At 54.3% G+C, this 19,698-nt stretch overlaps 2 protein-coding genes across 4 annotated transcripts in view; one reads left to right on the forward strand and one right to left on the reverse strand.

Moving 5' to 3' along the window:
* The first annotated feature begins 619 nt into the window (after positions 1 to 619).
* Positions 620 to 4,412, forward strand: Gjd3 (gap junction protein delta 3). The gene is made up of 2 exons (XM_021175411.3): positions 620 to 694; positions 1,372 to 4,412. The coding sequence occupies exon 2, from the start codon at positions 1,376 to 1,378 to the stop codon at positions 2,210 to 2,212; it is 837 nt and encodes a 278-aa protein (XP_021031070.1). The 5' UTR covers positions 620 to 694; positions 1,372 to 1,375; the 3' UTR covers positions 2,213 to 4,412.
* Positions 4,413 to 10,645: 6,233 nt separating this feature from the next.
* Positions 10,646 to 19,698, reverse strand: part of Rara (retinoic acid receptor alpha) — a 46,463-nt gene continuing 37,410 nt past the window's right edge. For all 3 annotated transcript variants that reach the window (XM_029483722.2, XM_021175765.3, XM_021175767.2), the window contains 7 exons: positions 18,296 to 18,444; positions 16,603 to 16,744; positions 14,450 to 14,610; positions 14,098 to 14,274; positions 12,988 to 13,192; positions 12,130 to 12,288; positions 10,646 to 11,396 (listed from right to left, as the gene is read on the reverse strand). In XM_029483722.2, coding sequence (XP_029339582.1) covers positions 11,179 to 11,396; positions 12,130 to 12,288; positions 12,988 to 13,192; positions 14,098 to 14,274; positions 14,450 to 14,610; positions 16,603 to 16,744; positions 18,296 to 18,444 — 1,211 coding nt within the window. In that variant the 3' untranslated portion in view covers positions 10,646 to 11,178. The remainder of the gene's footprint in view (positions 11,397 to 12,129; positions 12,289 to 12,987; positions 13,193 to 14,097; positions 14,275 to 14,449; positions 14,611 to 16,602; positions 16,745 to 18,295; positions 18,445 to 19,698) is intronic.

The following is a 19,698-nucleotide window of genomic DNA, read 5'->3' on the forward strand; positions in this document are numbered from 1 at the left end:
ATTTACTTCAAGGGCAGCCTGGCCTATACGGTAAGGTCTCGGCCAGCTTGAACTACACAGCGAGACTCTGTCTCCGAACAAAGTAAAATCTTAGAGTTTAGCTGGCTCAGGTGACAGACCAAGAGATCTTAGCCCAAGTGACCTAAATGGCTCATCCAAGGTCCAATAGTGGCAGAACCAAAAGCCAAAAGCCAAAAAAAAAAAAAAAAGCCATATTTGTTGTCCCCTAAAAGCCGAGGTTATCTCCCTCTGGCCCACAAGATCCTTCAAAAGAGGGGTCAGTTGGTTGTGGTGGACCTAGTCTTCAGTTTGGGGAGTCTGCCAGGAGATAGGGTTCCCATGATTGATCTCTCTGGCTCCCTCAATTTAAAAAAAAAATGTTGCTCTAGTTAGCCTCAGTCCATCGCCAGATGGAGACATGGCTATGGGATGGGCATGGGGGGGTAAGGGATGGAAAGAGAAGGCAGGAAGGACCCAGCAAGGGGTGTGGCCCTGGATCTATTTCCAGGGTGGAGCCGGACCACAGGTCACCCTGTCCCTTTAAGAGAAGGGGGAGAGCTAGCCCCTCTCAGCCATACTTGTCCTATCATCCATCCCGGCCAAAGCCAAAAAGGAAAATGAAAGAGGGACCCAGAGGGACAGGTCCCAGCTGTCTCTCAAGGTCCTCCGCTCAGCTCTAAGGCCCAGGTCCCGGGTAAGTGGGGTTGGGGACATCTAGAGGCCACTAAGGGTCTACAGGGACGGGACATGGTGTATTCTGTGTGTCTGGGGAGGCTTACAGGAGATGCTTGATAATTGCTATCAGAGAAGAGTGGAGGGGGCTGTGCCCGTCTCCTTGGCTGAGGTTGGAGAGGACGGGAAGATTGAGGGCGGGCGAGAGATCCTAAGTTGGAAAAACAGGCTTCTGTGTCAGCCTCCAACCCCGAAAGGCGTTCCCTGCTGCGAGGTGAGAGAGAAAGGAGACAGTGGGGGCTCACCCGGCCTGGCCCTCCCCTTGCTCCCAGGGGTCTCAAACAGAAGGAACGTGGAATTCCAGACTCCAGTAGCTGCTCTTGCTCCTGGCACAAAAAGCCAGACCAGCAAGGTTGGCCCTGAAGAAGAACCTAGAATCTGGGGAACCTTAGGGTCTCCCTAGCCAAGCAGGCCCAAGCCAGGTGTGCGGGGGGGGGGGGAATCCCTCCTCAGCACCCCTCTATGCCCAGATGAAGGAATCCCATAGCTGAGGATGGACAATCCTCACACTCTGACATTAACTCATTAAACCCCAGAAAATATTCGTTCCCTGGCGCCCTCCGAGATTGTTGAGGGACGGGGGGCTAGGGGGTGTTCAGCCCGTCCCAGCCTGTGACTACCCCCTTTCCTCGTCCCCAGCGTCATGGGGGAGTGGGCGTTCCTAGGCTCCCTGCTGGACGCGGTGCAGCTGCAGTCGCCGCTCGTGGGTCGCCTCTGGCTGGTGATCATGCTGATCTTCCGCATCCTGGTGCTGGCCACGGTGGGAGGTGCGGTGTTCGAGGACGAGCAGGAGGAGTTCGTGTGTAACACGCTGCAGCCCGGCTGTCGCCAGACCTGCTACGATCGCGCCTTCCCGGTGTCCCACTACCGCTTCTGGCTCTTCCACATCCTGCTGCTGTCGGCGCCGCCGGTGCTGTTCGTCATCTACTCCATGCACCAGGCCAGCAAGGAGGCGGGTGGTGCGCAGCTGGCCCCGCCGTGCACGCGCGGGCGTGCCGAGGCGCCGTGCTCCCCGTGCGCCCTGCGCGCTCGCCGCGCGCGCCGCTGCTACCTGCTGAGCGTGGCTCTGCGCCTGCTCGCCGAGCTGGCTTTCCTGGGCGGCCAGGCGCTGCTCTACGGCTTCCGCGTGGACCCGCACTACGCGTGCGCCGGGCCACCTTGTCCGCACACGGTCGACTGTTTCGTGAGCCGGCCCACCGAGAAGACCGTCTTCGTGGTCTTCTACTTCGCCGTCGGGCTGCTGTCGGCGCTGCTCAGCGTGGCCGAGCTGGGTCACCTGCTCTGGAAGGGTCGCCAGCGCGCCAAGCTGCTCCCGCCGCCGCCGCCGTCGCCCTCTTTGCCATCGCAGCGCGGGGACCCCGACCCTTTCGGCCCACCAGCCTACGCGCACCGCTCACCGGCCGGCGACAGCGAGGGCGAAGGCGGCAGCGGCCACAGCAAAGCGTCTCTGGCCACTGTGCGCCAGGACCTGGCCATCTAGCGGCGAGATCGGAGGCTGGATATCAGCACCCGGGTCCTTGGAGGCAGAAGGCTTTGCTTCTGAAATACTGCGTAGGACCCTGCCTGAGCAGAAGATGAGCAGAGGGGCCCGCCAGGGTTCGGGTGGGGGAGGTGTCGCACTTCCTAGTGCTGGTTACAGCAGCCGTGGTAAATCAGGGAGGCTCCTCGGTGGTGCTGTGATCCCTGCGGAAAGGGAGGACGCCAAGGGCTCCTCTGAGAGGAGGCAAACCGGCCGTGGGTGACATGATTGTTGCACCGGGGACAAAAATCAACAGTGATGGCAACATTCCCAGGTTCCCTGCTAATTCAGAGAAAAGTGGTTCTCCGTGAGCGCTCTGCACACAAGCACACTGGACACACTCAGATGGATTGGCTGCTCAAGCATTGTAAACCACTATGAGCTGTGTGTATTTGCATGTGTATGCTTGTGAGGGTTCGCACATGCGTGTGTCTACAAGTATACACGTCCCGAGTGACAGGCGATAGAGACCTGAGTTCATGCCTGCGTGCACAGACATGTACATATATGTCCTTGAGGGCTCTGTGTGGATGCAGGTACGCATGCGTCCTGTGTTAGCTCTGTATACACACCTATACACACATACATTCTGTGTGTGCATCCGCCACCACTGTCAGTCACTAACCCAGCCACCTGTGAGGCAGCTCTGTCCCCAACAGGAACTGACAGCAAACAGTCCTGTTCAGTCATCTTCTGTGCTCTGCGCCCAGTGGCCAGGCAGGGTAGCCCAGTGGCTAGGCAGGGTAGCTAAGCTCCACCGTGGAGGCTGACAGGGGTGGGGCTCGACTTGAAACAGTGTTGTGCTTTCTGCTTACTTCATCTCTGGTCCCACCAGCCACTGTTTCCTGTAATCTATAAATGTGACTGACTCCTTTCTGTCCTCAAGGAAAGCTGCCCTTCAAAGAGAGGTGTTTCTGGGTCCCCATTCCCTTGCAACTAGCCCAGACTTTTTTTGTTTTTGTTTTTCGAGACAGGATTTCTCTGTATAGCCCTAGCTGTCCTGGAACTCACTTTGTAGACCAGGTTGGCCTCAAACTCAGAAATCCACCTGCCCCTGCCTCCCAAGTACTGGGGGATTAAAGGTGTGTGCCACCGACTTTTTTTTTTTTTCAAAGAGATGCCACATGGCTCTGTCACCCTTTTCTGTCTGTCCTCTCACCCGCATTCCTCCTTTGTCACCTGTGTGGCCATTCTGAATACCCTCACCAGGACCAAGTGATTAAACCCTGAACAGAGCAGGGCTGGCTGCCTTCCCCTGCACCCTTGGCTCTGTCAGATCTGTTGCCCAGGCCCTGCCTTTAGCCACCATACCCCAAACAGCTCGTTCTACCCCACACCAGCCTTCCTCTGGCCTTTGTATGCCCATCCCTGACCTGGGAGCTTTCCGCATAGCCTTACTTGGCCATAGGGGAATTCCCTGTTCTTGGGGTACAACCAGCCTTTTCCCCAGGCTTGCTGCACACTAGGCTCCCCTTAGTTGGGCCGCCACCCCTACCTTGCCATCGGTCAAACCAGCCTGAAGTTTCTGTCCCCGGCAAGCATGCCCACTTGGGATGCCAGTTTTAGACATGCTGTTGGGTGCAGTCTTACTTTCTGAAGCCCTGCCCCTCACCCCGTCCCCCACTGCCTGCCTTTGTTTTTTGGTCTCATTTGAAGAAAACGTGCCTCAAGACATGGCTTTCTCTGCCCTGAGCTACAGTCAGGCACCCCATGTTCCAGCCGCGTACCATCTGGGCATGACATATAGTGAGTGTTTTGGGCTCCATCACTCCATCACCATGCTGAAGCCCATGCCCGCACTCCCAGTGGACGAGTCTGGTTCTCGGATGTCTGGTCTACAGCCTGGAGCCCTCCACACAAGCATACTCGTGGATGTCCAGCTGCCTTTCAAAGATAGTCACTTAACAAATAGCAGTTCAAGATCACTAACATTCAATACAGTTGCACACGAGACACAATGTAATTTTTAGGTTTGATTTTGATTTCTGAGATAGGATTTTTGAAATTTTTTTTTTTTTTGAGATAGATACAGAGCCCTGGCTGGCTAGGACCTCAATTTGAGGCTGACCTCAAATTCAGTGACTTCAGAGACTGCCCCTGTCTCCCACAGCCAGGATTAAAAGCACGCATCCATACTTACAATGTAATTTCCAATTTTCATTCAACCACATTAAAAAAGCAAACGACACAGGCAAGATTAATGTAAGTAGTGTTGTTTTCTTTAACCTACTTATCCAAAACAGTCCCGCTTGAGCGCACCGTCCGTCAGTGTCTGCAAGGATCAGAGATATTTCCCATTCTTTTTCTCACACAAATCTAGAGTGTACTGTACACATAAGGTATATGCCAGTTCAAACCAGCCCAGTCTGCATACATGGGTGTGGCTGGCTGGCACATGCAGCCCAGATCCAGATGTCGGGCACCTACATCTACAGGCCGACACCTTTGTCCTCATAGAGTTTGCATTCTGGTGGGAAAGACATCAGAAAAGATAAGGGGGAGAGCGATGTTCCTGAGGAGGTGACACTTAAGGGACCGTTTCCAAGAAAAGCATTCAGGTGGCCAGTGCCAAGCCTCGAGGTGGAGGTGTGCCAAAGCCAATAGAGAGACTAGTGTGGCTGGAGTTGATCGAACATGGATGGATGTGGTAAGGAGCAACTTAGAAACGGTCCATCAGATCTTTTTTTTTTGGGGGGGGGGGAGGGGTTCGAGACAGGGTTTCACTGTACAGCCCTGGCTGTCCTGGAACTCACTTTGTAGACCAGGCTGGCCTCGATCTCAGAAATCCGCCTGCCTCTGCCTCCCAAGTGCTGGGATTAAAGGCGTGTGCCACCATGCCCGGCCAGTCCATTGGATCTTAATTGGTCCACTCCCTTGCTGGCGCACCTCCAGCCAGTGGGACCACCTCTGCCAGCTGTTGTCCCACCATCTGCAGCTTGTTTTCTGTAAGACACCAGTCACCTACACCTCTCTCATCAACATCTCCTGTGTCTGCTCCTCTCCGCCCCTGCAGCAGCTGCCCAGGATCGGCTGTTGCCTAGAGCTGCCCACAGCCTCTGCTCCTGCCCTAAATAGCGCCTTTTGAACTTAGCCTTGCCAGCGTAAATCTCCCTTCAGGGCTGAATGCTGCTTCTGCCACCCTTGTCCCAGCCTCTGCAGCCGTACCTTCTCCATAGTCACTCACAACCAGATGTGAGCTGCTGACAAATTCTGATCACAACAAGCCACCTAATTATCCTCACACCCCACACAGTTAGTGTCCTGAAGGAAGGGGACTCATCTGCATAGATTCTCGAGTCTCATTGGGAAAGACTTCTGACTTGGGTCCATTACTGATCTGAGTCCCTCTGTTTGCGGAAGGAAGATGAGTTTTGGCACAAGAGCTCGGCTAGGGGCTAGGGGGGTGTGCCTGCCTCCAGGAGACATTCCCATAGCCTTTGAGGAAGCATTATGGGAATCCAAAGTGTAGAGGCTGCAGGTGGAGTTCAGTTTGGCGGAGTGCTTACTGAGAGGGAAACCATGGGCTCGATCCCCAGGCACAGGGATCCTAGCACTCGGGAGGTGGAGGCAGGAGGATCAGAAATGCTAGGTTATATCCTTGATTATATAGTGAATTCAGGGTCATCCTGGAATACCTGAGACCCTGTCCAAAAAACAGAGGGTTGAGTAGGCTGGAGTGAACTACGTGTGGCGGCATACAACTGTAATCTCAGATTCTAAGAGGCTGAGGCAGAAGAATCTCAAAATTCCAGGCTTGCCCGAGCTACAGAGCAAGACCAACAGAGATGAAGAATGTTGTTAACCATTGTGAGCACCCAGGATAAACTTTCACAGGACAGGAAAAAAATAATAAATTAAAAAAATATATATCCCACTCAAAATGTCACCACTAGACCTGGGTTACATAAAGAGACAATGTCTTAAAAAAATAAAAAGGTCAGGTGCAAGCACGCTCACTTTTAATCCCAGAACTTGGGAGGCACAGCGAGGGGAACTCTGTGAGGAGCGCCAAACGTAGCATCTAAACAAGTCAGGACTCCATAGCAAAACCCTGTCTCAAAAACAGAAAAATCTGGAGAAACTGCTTCACAGCAACGAACTGTGGAACAGGAAAGACAGCTCACGCCCAGCAAGTCACCACAGGGAAGACACTCCGCCAAGAGGGGCCTCACCAATGCATGGGCCTCTTTTAGGTTGTTGTCAAAATGTCCTGTTAGCATTTTATGGAAAGGGACAATGAACCTCAAGGTAGCACTCCAAAGTTTATCCGGAAAGTTCCAGAGGGGGGCTGGTGAGATGGCTCAGTGGGTAAGAGCACCCGACTGCTCCTCCAAAGGTCCAGAGTTCAAATCCCAGCAACCACCATGTGGTGGCTCACAACCATCCGCAATGAGACCTGGCGCCCTCTTCTGGAGTGTCTGAAGACAGCTACAGTGTACTTACACATAAAAAAAAAAAAAAAGAAAGAAAGAAAGAAAGTTCCAGAGGCTGGAGGGATGGTATAGCCTGTGGTAAGCGATTGGCCTGAGGGCAGGAGAACCGAGATCAGATCTTTAGCATCCACCTAAAAACAATGGGCCCATTGATGCAAGTGCAGGGGTACAGAGGCAGGGGAGTCCTGTGGCTTGCTGGCCAGCCCGTCCAGGTCCAGCCACGTTTGTGAACTCCAGGCTCAGTGAAAGACCCTGCCTAAAAGATAATGTAGGCTCAGGTCAAGCCAGCCATGGTGAATGGGAAAGGGGGTCACCAAGCCCCACCCCAGCTGCGGAGCCACTGGCAGTTGCTAGCTCCTCAGAGAGGGAGTGAGTTTTCTTCAGGGATGATCTAGCAGGTGGCCCTACACCTATGGGTGCATAGGCAGCACCAAGTAGACTCAGTGGGTTTTTAAATAGGGCACATGAGGCTGGAGAGATGCGTCAGTAGTTAAGAACATGGGCTGTTAAAGGACCAAGGTTCAAATCCCAGCACCCACATAGCAGTTCACAACTGTTCCAGGGGTTCTGACACCCTTACACAGACGTACATGGAGGCAGAATACTAATGGAAATAAAATATAAAAAAAAATGAAAAGGGTACATGAAGTTGTGGGGGGCACTGGTGAGGGGGCAGAAGTGGAGGAGTGGGGATGTATTTGATCAAAATTCAGTATATGCAAGTATAAAATCTCAAAAAATAGGTAGCTGAAGAATTTCAAATATACACAAAATCATCACACAAACTTTCAAAAAAAAGTTTTTTAAAGATTTATTTTACGTATTTGAGTACTATGACACTATCTTCAGACACACACCAGAAGAGGGCGTCAGATCTCATTACAGATGGTTGTGAGCCACCATGTGGTTGTTGGGATTTGAACTCAGGAGCTCTGGAAGAGCAGTCAGGGCTCTTAACCGCTGAATCATCGCTCCAGACCCTCAAAGTATTTTACTACATATCTGTGTGCACACATGTATGTGTGTCCACGGTGTGAATGTGGAGGTCAGAGGACAGCTGTGGAAGTTCTCTCCTCACACAGGTCCTGGGGATCAGACTCAGGGCGTCAGGCTTGCTGGCAAGCTCCTTTCCTGCTCTGCCACATCACCCAGGCCTCACACAACTTAGTGTCCTATTGGACGTTTGTTCATATAGTCAAGAGCCACTTGGAGGGCCCAGAGAGATGGCTGAGCAGTTTAGAAGCCCTCTGTTCTCCCAGAGAACTTGAGCTCAGTTCCCAGCACCCCATGTCAGGTGACTCCATCTCCAGGGGACCCACCATCCTCTTAGCGTCTGTGGGCGTCTATCTGCAAGCACACAGAAACGGGAGTTGTACAAGTTGTCAGTTCACCTATTTTGTGTATGAAACGATGTTTGCCTTTTTTTGTCTCTGGACGTTAGATAGGTCAGTTTGTACCTCCATCCTCTCTTTAGTTTCCCTGTTTCTTTCTTTCTTTTTTTTCTTTTTTGGTTTTTCGAGACAGGGTTTCTCTGTGTAGCCCTGGCTGTCCCGGAACTCACTCTGTAGACCAGGCTGGCCTCGAACTCAGAAATCCACCTGCCTCTGCCTCCCGAGTGCTGGGATTAAAGGCGTGCGCCACCAACGCCCGGCTAGTTTCCCTGTTTCTTGTTTCTTCTGTGCTGGGGACAGACATCAGGACCCGCATATGCTGAACAAGTACTCACATGCTTGAACCACTGCTAACCCAGAACCCTTCCTGAGTTGAGTTTCTTTTCTCCTCCTGTCTCTCTCTCTCAACAGGGTATCTCTGTGTGTAACCCTGGCTGTCCTGGAACTCAATCTATATACCAGACTGGCCTCAAACTCACAGAGATCTGCCTGCCTCAAACTCCCTCTTCTGGTGTGTCTGAAGAGAGAGGCAGTGTGCTCATTACATCAACTAAAGAAATGAATTTTTTTTAAAAAAGATTTATTTATTATATGTAAGTACACTGTAGCTGTCTTCAGACACTCCAGAAGAGGGCGTCAGATCTTATTATGGATGGTTGTGAGCCACCTCTCCAGCCTTAAAGTATTTATTAGTGTAGTGAAATCCCTACTCTTTGTTCTTGCTCTATAATGCTATGTGATAGCAAACACCCTGGTTTTTCCTTTTTTAGGGCAAGATTTTACTATGTAGTCCAGGCTATCCTAGAACTTGCTGTGTTACACACCAGGCTGGCCTTGAACTTGTAGTAGTCCTATTGCCTATGACTCCTCAAGCGCATACTGGTTCTTGGAAGACCGTGTACATTTTTTTTTAAAGATTTATTTTTTTATTATATGTAAGTACACTGTAGCCATCTTTAGACACACCAGAAGAGGGCATCAGATCTCATTAGGGATGGTTGTGAGCCAACCATGTGGTTGCTGGGATTTGAACTCAGGACCTTCAGAATGAAGAGCTTTCAGTGTGCTCTAAGCCATCTCTACCCACTAAGCCATCTCACCAGCCCCTCCCGTGTACATTTATTTCAGCTAAATAACCACATTAGAAAAATTACTAGTGAAGTACCTTCCCAGTGCTCCCGAGACAGTGAGTTAAGTGAGCAGCTGCTGCCACCTAGTGGCTGACCTAGACATGGCTAGAGCCTCTAGGGAAAGAACCCGTTGGCTCAGCTTCCCTGCCAAGGACAGAGGGACTCCAAGCACCTTGGGGTACGTGATGAATCTGGTGTCTCAGAAGTGTTTCCCCAAGGAAGAACCCCAGGTTGAGCAGGGACCCTGAGTGCTGATGTCCAACTTGTCACTGTGTGTCACCCTGGTCAAGGAAGGACACTGGTTTCCCTGGGCTGAGATATGACAGTAAGGAACTGATAGTGGCAGGATTGTGTGAACATCAAGTGTAGCCACTGGTCTGTCACTGGGTAACTTCAAGGCCAGGGGCTCTGAGGCCAAGGACTGGCTTCCCCTCTCAGATTGTGGGGAGGGGCATTCCTCCTCCTCCTGCTCAGCTCTCCTTTCCCAGAATCCTGTGCTGTAGGTGAGACTCTCCCTGCCCCTGGTTTGAGGCCACTGCCAGATTGGGTCTATCTCAGTTCTCAGGGTCTCTGGCCAAGCCTTTGGCACTTAGTGCTTGTGCCAAGCCACGGTGACCCAGAGCCTGTAGAAAGTTCCCGTCTTGAGTCCCCTGCCCAGACAGGGAGAGGAGAGGGTGGAGGCAGAGAGGCAGAAGCATTATAGAATAAATAGAACTTTATTCTTTCTCCAGTAGATCTCAGTGGAAACCCAGCAGGAACAGGTGCGCCAGTGGGCTCCAGGGTGAGACCCCACCCAGGCAGGAGGGCAAGGTAGAGCCTGCTCCCCCAGCCCAGGGGTGTAGGGGAGGGGACCCCCTGGAGTCCCGTCCTGCGGGGCAAGGAGGGGGCCAAGAGGGGTTGGGGGTAGGCTGGGGGAATTGGAGGAACTCAGGCTGTGTGTGTGTGTGTGTGTTGAAGGGCCCCATGGGGTGCTGGTGGCTATGAGGCTGGGGGCTGGGGTAACTTGGACCCCTTAGCCGGCCCCTTCACAGTGGGGCTGGGGCTTGGATGAAGTGAGCTCTGACGGGCAGTGAGGAGGAACAGCCTATCCCAGGGGCCCCAGCTTCACCCTTACCCTGATTATTGGTGGGTAGGGGGACAAGCCAAAAGCCAGGATCCTCTCCTCCCAGGGATAGCTGCCCAAGATTCCCACACCCAGTGGCTGGGCAGAGGGGGGAAGGGAAGTTGCTTTCCTGCACGGGATAGGGGAGGTGGCCTTGGAAAGTTAGTATTTCACAGTATTAGAGAAAACTGAGGAGCAAAGACTGGGATGTGGGAGCATCCGCTGGGACATCAAGGGAGAGGGGATCCCTTCTGAGCCCTGCCCGTCCCCGGGACCCCACCCCCTTCAGCTCGAGATCCAGCTCCCCCAATACACAGCACAAATTCCTTCAGTATAAATGTGCTTAAAATGAAAATTCTTATTAAAAAAAAAACAAAAAACAAAACAAAAACAAAAAAACAAAAAAATTAAAATAAAAACAAAACCAGCGAGAATTAATATCTGGGGGTTGGTACGCAGGATATGTACAGGGGGTCTCCCCCACCCTGGGCACCCTCTGTCACCATCCAAAGCGCGGGTTGGGGGAAAGTCCCCATCTGGGGAGCGATGGCTTGAGTTCCGAGGACAAGGAGCCAGGTCCCGGCGTTTGCTGGTGATGAAGACGTGGCAAGGTGGGTGAGGGCTCAGGCCCAGGTCCTCATGTGGCTCAATGCCTGGCCCCTGATGCCAGCCCAGGCTGCCGGAAGAGGGCAGTCCATCTTGGGTCCAGGCCTCTGTCCACAGTGTCACTGCCTTCTCCCTCCTTTCCCCCCTGGAAGGTACCCAGTTCTGTCTGAGAGGACAAGTGGGCCCGGGGCTGACAGGTCACACGGCCAGCAGGAAGGCAGAGAAAGCCAGGGCAGGGGTGAGGGCTGTCCGTGTGTCGAGGTGGTCATGGGGATTGGGTGGCCGGGCTGCTTCTGTGGGAGCTGGGACTGAGGCTGGGGCTACAGCTACCCGGAGGGGGGGCCAGGCCACCCCCATCTCGTGTTCCGCCCCCCGACTGTCCGCTTAGAGTGTCCAAGCCCTCAGAGTTCTCCAGCATTTCCTGGATCAGCGGTGGCATGGAGCCTGGGATCTCCATCTTCAATGTGATCACGCGTTCAGCTCCTGTGGGGAAGGAGGTGGGTGTCAGAGACCTGGCCCAGAAGGGTCACAGGGTGAGGGGACCAGTGCCACCCACCTGGGCATCTACCATGCACCTGGGGCTCGTGCCTGCATCACAGGCCTGCTCTCCTGAGCCCACGGTGTGGTAACTGGGTGAAGCATTCTAAATTCAGGCTTGGCTTATCTAGATTTGTCCCCTATGTCTCATGTTTAATCCAGCAGGTGCTTCCAAACACTATCGCCACCCCACCCCACCACCCCCCACCGCCCAGGAAACTGAGGCTCAGAGCTGGCAAATGCCTGTTTTCATAGACCACACCCACGTGACCTATTACGGAGGCCTGTCTTAAAGTACCACGGAGAAGTAACAGCTAGAGAGTCCCAGCCTAGACAGATGGGGTCATGCCAGGTTCAGACGAGGAAGACACCATGTAGATGCCAAGACATGAGGTGCCAGCTTGACTGTGGGCAGTGGTCCTAAGCCAGTCCTGGGTGGGCCTTCCTCTAGGGCAATGGTTCTCAGCCTTCCTAATGCTGCAACCCTTTAATACAGTTCCTCATGTTATGGTGACCCCCAACCATAAAATGATTCCGTTGCTACTTCAAATCTGTAATTGTGCTGTTATGAACTGTCAGGTAAACACCTGACACGAGGCTCACTATGAGTCATGTGACCCCAGAGGGGTTGCGACCCCTTATGTTGGAAACCACTCCTGGTGGTGAAGATGACACTCACCCTTGGCGCTGATGCTCCGAAGGTCTGTGATCTTCATCAGCATCTTGGGGAACATGTGGGGTCGGCTGGGCCTCCGCTTCCGGACGTAGACTTTCAGTGCTTCCAGCAACGGCTCCTGCAGCATGTCCACCTTGTCTGGCTGCTCCAGGTCCTGTCGGTCTGACCACAAAACTGTCCCTGAGCAGGAGCCCCACCCCACCCCTAGCCAACTCCACCAACCGAGAATACACACAGCTGCTTTCCCAGATCTGGCCACTTGGGGGCGGGTCTGCCCAAGTCACAGAGGGCAGAAGGCTGCTCCCACATACCTGGCCACAGGGTAGGCCAGGAAGAGAAGCTCTGGGCTGGTAGGCAAGAAGACAAGCTTTCTACTCTAAAAAAAAAAGAGTGGGGTGTGGGCTTCTCAAAGCTCAGCAGCTGTGGTGGTGGAGCCCAACACGGGTAGCGCTCCTCAGAGAAAGCAGGGAAGTCCCAGCAGGTCACCATCATTACTACAGCAGTGGGACATGGTCAAAGTGGAATAAAATAATAACTAACATTAACTATTAACTGGGTCTTATTCTTTTTGTTTGTTTGTTTGTTTGTTTTTGTTTTTCGAGACAGGGTTTCTCTGTATAGTCCTGGCTGTCCTGGAACTCACTCTGTAGACCAGGCTGGCCTCAAACTCAGAAATCCACCTGCCTCTGCCTCCCAAGTGCTGGGATTAAAGGCGTGCGCCACCACGTCCAGCCTGGGTCTTATTCTTGACCCTTTGGACTGGTGCTTGCTGCCTGAGACCCTGGTCTTGTGTGCCCAGAGTCTGGACCTGCCCCTCCAGGCCTCCACGTGCCTCCTAAGAGTTGCCAACGCCTCACCCACCTCCACAGATGAGGCAGATGGCACTGAGCAGTCCAGTCTCAGCGTCGTCCATCTCCAGGGGCAGCAGCTGGTTGGCGAAGGCAAAAACCAAGTCGGTGAGGGGGCCAAAACCAGCGTTGTGCATCTGAGTCCGGTTCAGGGTCAGTCCATCTGAGAAGGTCATTGTGTCTTGCTCAGGCGTGTACCGCGTGCAGATTCGCAGAATCTGGGTGCAGAGGGTGTACACAAGGTTCAGAGGCTGGAGGCGCCCCCACCTTCTGGCCTAGCCCCTGGCACACCAGTTCCAGCATCCCCAGAGGCCTCTCTCTCGCCCTGGCAAGCAGCCAGAGCATGGCTGGCTGACAAGAATTTCCTCCAGTGATGGAAAGGTTCTGTCTGCAGCATCCGAGGCAGTAGCCACCGGCCCCATGTGGCTACCGAGCACTCGAGAGGTGGCTAATGCAACCGAGGGACTGAACTGAGTCTAATTGTAATTAAATTTAAATAGGCGCGCATCTCCACCACTACTGCTCCGGGCAGCAGATCTAGGCCACGCTGCCTTCGTATAGAGAAATCAGGAGGGAAAGGAGTTTCCAGCCAGCAAGAAACAAGGCAGATCTGTTCCTAGGACCATCCCATTCAACCCCAACAGTTCGTGCCCGATGGCGCCTCCCCCATCTGTGCACTGGGGACCCGGCACCCGATGCCCTTCCCTTCCCAGAAGCCTCTTCACACTTCTAGTTCTCCACCTAGGATGTGTCTTTGAAGGAATAGGTGGTGGACTGAACCCTTGAGAGAGATTATGGGGAGTCCTCTTAGCCTCCACTCGGGACAGTTCTTATTACGTCCAGCATCCCGCTCACAACTCAGGCCACCAAACGCTCTGGCGTGCCAACTCCATCCAGCACTGTGTCCCAGCAGCAGACCTTTCCACTTCCTGTTCCCAGGAAAATGCCACCTTCCCACGACACAGCTAAGTGGACAAGGTGCCCGCAGGAGTGGAAGAAAGTAGCCCAACGTGAGCGGTGGGGGATTCAGATTCGGGGAAGGCATCGGGGAAAGTGGCCATCTGGCTGGGAACAGATCCTACAAGGGCCGGAACCCGGCTGGAGAGCAGGGGTAGACCCTCACCAGGATATCCAGGCAGGCAGCCTTGAGGAGGGTGATCTGGTCAGCGATGGTGAGGGTGGTAAAGCCGGGAAGCTGCTTGGCGAACTCCACAGTCTTAATGATGCACTTGGTGGAGAGTTCACTGAACTTGTCCCAGAGGTCAATGTCCAGGGAGACGCGTTGTTCTGAGCTGTTGTTCTGGGGGAGGCAGGGAGGGTCAGGGCCTCGGCTAAGGCACCGGCACCCGCTTCAGCCTGGCCGCTCGCTGCCTTTCGCCCTCCTCCCAGCCTACGCTTCCTGACAGTGTAGGAGGAGACAGGGGAAGGGCAGCAGAGGTGGCCCGGGTGTGCGGCACCCCTCGCGGCTGGCATACCGTAGTGTACTTGCCCAGCTGGCAAAGGGCTGGGAAGGTCTCCTGGTGCGCTTTGCGAACCTTCTCAATGAGCTCGCCCACCTCAGGCGTCAGCGTGTAGCTCTCTGAGCACTCGGGCTTGGGTGCCTCTTTCTTCTTTTTGTTTCGATCATTTCGCACCGCTGCGGGGGGCGGGGGGGGAGGGTGAAAGGGGGGACATGGGTTGGTTAGAGTGACTGCTTTCAGCTCGGGGTCATCCAGCCTATGCTGTCCACCACCCAGACAGACAGACAGATCCACAAAACAGTGTCCCACACTAACCCTCCATGTCTGTCTGACTCATATCCTAAATCCTATTCTAGGCCCTGGGACTGTGACTGAGGCCACACCACACATGTGCACACATGCCCTCGGCCAGTGTGTGGTACCCTGTCGTCATGCACCCACGGCAGCAGCCCACACTCTAAGATCATGTGCCCAGGTTGGCAGTCACGCACACTGAGTCCCCGCTTTGGTGCCTGCCAGGAATCCCTGCTGTCCCAGCTCTCCTGGCAGCGATCTCCCTGGGGGATTCCTAAGACTGGCTCAAAGCAGCTTCCCTGAGCAGGCAGGGAATAAGGCTCCCCAACCAGAGAATGGGGGCCCCCTGGCAGAAGAATCTCTTGGCCCATTAGCTGGGGAGCTGACAGATCGCCGGGAGGGGGGCGCTGAGCCGCACACACCGCTCGGGCTTTAAAGAAGCGATGGGGTCGTTACCAGCCGATTATCCCAGACACACAATCACTCACAGGGCCTCCGTGGCGGCTGCTGACGCGGGAGGAAGGAAGGGTGGGGGTGGGGGTCCAGGGAGGGGACTGGGGGGGGTGACGGGGGGGGGAAGCTGGCATAATTTGGAGATCACTCATGTCGATTCTGCAAATTCAATAAAGTGCAGGGGAGAGAAGGGAGAGGCAGAGTGGGGGATAATTTGGGAAGAGAAAATTGCAGCTGTGACAAGACGTTTATCATTCGGAAGCTTTAATTCTATTGAAATGGCAGCTGCTCAGCTCCGGGGCACGGAGCAGCCGGGAGAGGGAGAGGAGGGAGAGAAAGAAAGGGGGAGTTGTTGTGGGAAGGAGAGGGGGTCCCCACCCTCGTCCTGTGCTCCTAATAGTTCAAAGAAGGAAGGTGGGGCAAAGGGAGAAGGAAGTGGCGGCCCCTTTACTAAAAGGTCTCAGTTCTGCACGTCCCAAGTTGTCACAGACTCTGCAGAGGACCGTCACTACTTCCTGAGTACAAGACCAGCACTCCCGTGTCTCTGGTGACAGAAGGCAGCAGGATATCCAGCCCCCCAATTCCTGGCTGGGGCTGCTGGTGCATTAGTCAGAACCATCTTTCTCAGCACCCCTCCCCACAAAGGGCTGGAGGGGGTCTTGCAGCCCCCTCCCCCACCTCATCCCCCAAGGCTCGGGCTCCATGGCAACGGCCACGCAGACAAGGAGGCGTCTGTCAGCGTCATTTATCTCTGACATCATCAATCACTGGTCACCATGGCAACACCCATGATTCAACACAAGAGGGTCTCCCCGTCCAGCCCTCCCCTCTGTCCCTCCCTCCGTCAGGGCCTCAGCTGAGCCCAAACTGGAAACCCCCTTTCCTCTGGGATCTGAGAAGCCCAATTCTCTTCCAACTCAGGGTTCCAGGCTTATCCTGACAATGGCTTCAAGGGGTCCTATGTCAGCCCCCCCATACATATAGACCAACTTCACACCTTTTCGAGTTCAGGCCTCTCCCCTAAGTTACAGGAGGGACTGGGATAAGCTAGTGAGCCACACCCCAAAGCCAAGCAAAATCCAGAAGAAAGCTATCCTGGGGGCAGGCACCCCATACACAAGCATGCATACATGTAACCACCATGCTAAGGGGACCGCTCTGTGCATTCTGGGCTTAACACCAAGCGATCCACGGACACGCAGCCAGCTAGACTCCCAGGTTTGTGGTGTTATCTACAAAGCATCCTTAACTAGAAACTTGCCCGCCTGCCGCGGCACACATGTTCCCACATGTACACACAGGCACACAGGCACGCGTGTGCGCGCGCGCACACACACACACACACACACACACACACACACGCAGCACCCCTGAACGCCCCACCTTGGGCGGGGCTTGGCCCCTGGCCCTGCGACACTCACACTCCTTGGACATGCCCACTTCAAAGCATTTCTGCAGCCGGCAGTACTGGCAGCGGTTCCGGGTCACCTTGTTGATGATGCAGTTCTTGTCCCGGTGACATGTATACACCATGTTCTTCTGGATGCTGCGTCGGAAGAAGCCCTGGGGACAGGAGAAGGAGATGGGTTATCCACACCCACAGTGGGAGCAGCCTAGCAGCTACCCCTAAGCTTTTGCTATGGCCTATGTAATAATGGTAGAAAAATGGGGGAAGATGACTCTTTTGAAAGGATGTTCTCTGGGAGAGCCCAGGCCTGTTGCTATCTCACAGGCTGGCCTGGAGTCTTCCCTAACCTACATCCCTGTACCTGATTTCTTTTTCAGAGACAAAGACTCAGGGCTGCAGAGGACACATGACACACAAGGCTAGAGATGGGAGAGGAGGCATCTGGAACTCACAGCCTGGACTCAGGACACAGCACGAAAACGAAAAGACAGCAGAACCAGCTAGCTGGGTGTGGTGAAGCATTCCTTTAATCCCAGCACTTGGGAGGCTTGAAGCCAAGTGGCTCTCTGAGAGTTTGAGTTCAGCCTGGACTATATAGAGTTCCAGGACAACCAGAGCTGCATAATAGAGAGACCTTGTCTCAAAAGACATCCCCCCCTCCAAAAAAAAAAAAAAACCAGCAACAGGAAGCCAACAAGGGACTATGCACAGTTACACACTCACACACTCATGAGTCCAAGAAGGGACTGGGCAGTCATGCACACTCGTGAGGCCGTGGAGGGACGGCACGCTCATCCTTGCGAGCAAGACAACAGGACATTCACCACCGAGACAAACACACTAGACAGACACAGAAAAGCCAGGCTGTCCGGGCTTCTGCATTGTAAGTTAAGTTAGCACAGAAACTGACTGACCAGGTAACACAAGACAGGACAAACCAGACAGGACCAGCACTGTCTTACACTAACTACCCTTGACCTGGATCTTACACTCAGAGATAGCTATTCCAGCCTAAGGTTCCTTCCAGGGTCAGGAGCCCAAGTACTGAGGATGCACAGCTTCGAGGCCCTTATCATTGTGGGAAGAAACTAGGGCAGAGACCCTGCCACCAATCAGGTAGAGAGCAGATGTCCCAGCCAGAGCGGCCAGGCAGGGTTAGCCACATGCGTGCCCAGAGACCAGTATGAGTAAGATGGCAGGAAACCCAGTAGCCACCAGGGAGTCCACAGCCTGGACACCTGAAGGGAGTCCAAGGCAGGGTGTCTGCTACTAGCTGTCTCTTGCAAGGATACCATGGAAAGCTTCAGGCGAGGCCACTGGGAGCAGGCCTCCTGGGTCCCCAGCCAAGAGCCAGGCAGCCAGCAGCCAGCTCCCCATGGCAACCCAGGGAAACAGTGGCAGGGCCAGTGTACACCCTGCCAGCCAGAGGATGGAGACAGGAGAGCATGGCGGGAGGGGAGGGAGCTTCTGGTCACAGGGAAGGGTACTGCTCATTTAGGGAGGAGGTGTCCTCCTCCACACAGTTGCTGAAGAAGCAAAAGCGGGCGGGCGGTTTTGATAACAGCCCTGCCAACTGCATCCCGAGGACACGATCGTGGATGTGTGTGTGTGTGTGTGTGTGTGTGTGTGTGTGTGTGTGTGTGTGTGAGATATCCCGTTTATCTGACCCAGACTGTCCTCCTCCGACTCGCGACTCCCTCACTCACCTTACAGCCCTCACAGGCGCTGACCCCATAGTGGTAGCCGGATGATTTGTCTTGACAAACAAAGCAAGGCTTGTAGATGCGGGGCAGGGGCGGTGGTGAGGGAGGGCTGGGTACTATCTCTTCGGAACTGCTGCTCTGGGTCTCGATGGCTAGGAGAGAAGGAGGAGACTTGAGAGACCCAGGTACCTAGCCCTCCGCACCCTGTCCACCTTGCCTGGGGTGATCCTGGTCTCAACACTTGAGGGCAGGATTCAAAGCATGGACAGAGGAGGTCTCTGTAAACTTGGTTCCCCACCCCCCACCCCAGACTGGCTGACAGTTAAACATTCAGTCCCCATTATTCCTATGTCCCAGGACTCAGCTTCAATTCCAGATCTGTGTAGCACGCGTGCACACACGCGCACACGCATGCATGCACACACACACACACACACACACACATACAGACAACAGCTATAATTGGAGGGCGAGGGGCTGAGCTTTTATTTCAAAGCCTTAATACAAACAGCACCCTCCCTGGCCAGGACTTCCCAAAGTTCAGGAGGAGTTAAGGCTTAAGGAAGATGGAGGGAAGGGCACAGACTGGTGGGAGAGGGAGCTGGCGTCAACAGGATATGCTAAGCTGGCCACTCCCTGGCCCCTTCGGCTGCAGCCTTCCTTTCTACCTCCTTCACCCCCCCTCTGACAGCAGCCTCGGCCCCTCCCCCACCCAAACAATCCCCTGGCTAAGGTGGGGTCCTCCGAGGCAGCACACAAGAATCAGAGAGGCTTGGGCAAAGCAGGAGGGCACTCCCTAAGATGACAGGGGGACCTCCTGAAGACAGTGAGAAGAGTCCCCAGGGCTCCTAGAAGCCCACTTTAGATGCCCCGTGTCTATAGGGAGACACTGTGACAAAGGGGGTCTGTTTCTATCAATGGTCTGTCTGTCTGGCCTAAATACTACGTCCGGGTTACCCCCTCCGCTCCTGTTATTCAGCTCCAAGAGGGCAGCCAGGAGGGGTGACCCAGCCAGCGGGGGGCAGTCCCCCACTTCCCCTCCCAAGCAAAAACCTCTGTGCCTGGCTCTAGGCCCATCACCCCAGACAGAACATGGCTATTTGGGTGAGAGCTGTCTGTGTCCAGGGCCCGGGCAGCTACGGATACAGTGTGGCAGATGAAAAAGATTGAGAGCAAAGACTATCCCGGATCCCCAGAGGGCTCTCCAGAATCCTCCTCTGCCACATCTATGTGCAGAGAACCAGGGATGGGTGAGTCCCACCCAGCGCCATCCATACCCAGTGAGTGCTGGATATACACGGTTCCTGTGCTCAAGCATCCAACAGCAGTGTTATGTCAGGCTGTGAAAGACTCTTGTGGCTACAAAGCCCAGGCAGAGAGGTTAGGACACTTGGGGACACGGGAGC

The sequence above is a fragment of the Mus caroli genome, unplaced genomic scaffold (assembly GCF_978045245.1).
Source record: "Mus caroli unplaced genomic scaffold, Mus_caroli_1 scaffold_13, whole genome shotgun sequence".
In the NCBI taxonomy this organism is placed as follows: domain Eukaryota; kingdom Metazoa; phylum Chordata; class Mammalia; order Rodentia; family Muridae; genus Mus; species Mus caroli.

Bases quoted from the DNA above. Each gene is read 5' to 3' on its own strand.
- Gjd3 (XM_021175411.3), top strand. From the start codon at position 1,376: ATGGGGGAGTGGGCGTTCCTAGGCTCCCTGCTGGACGCGGTGCAGCTG.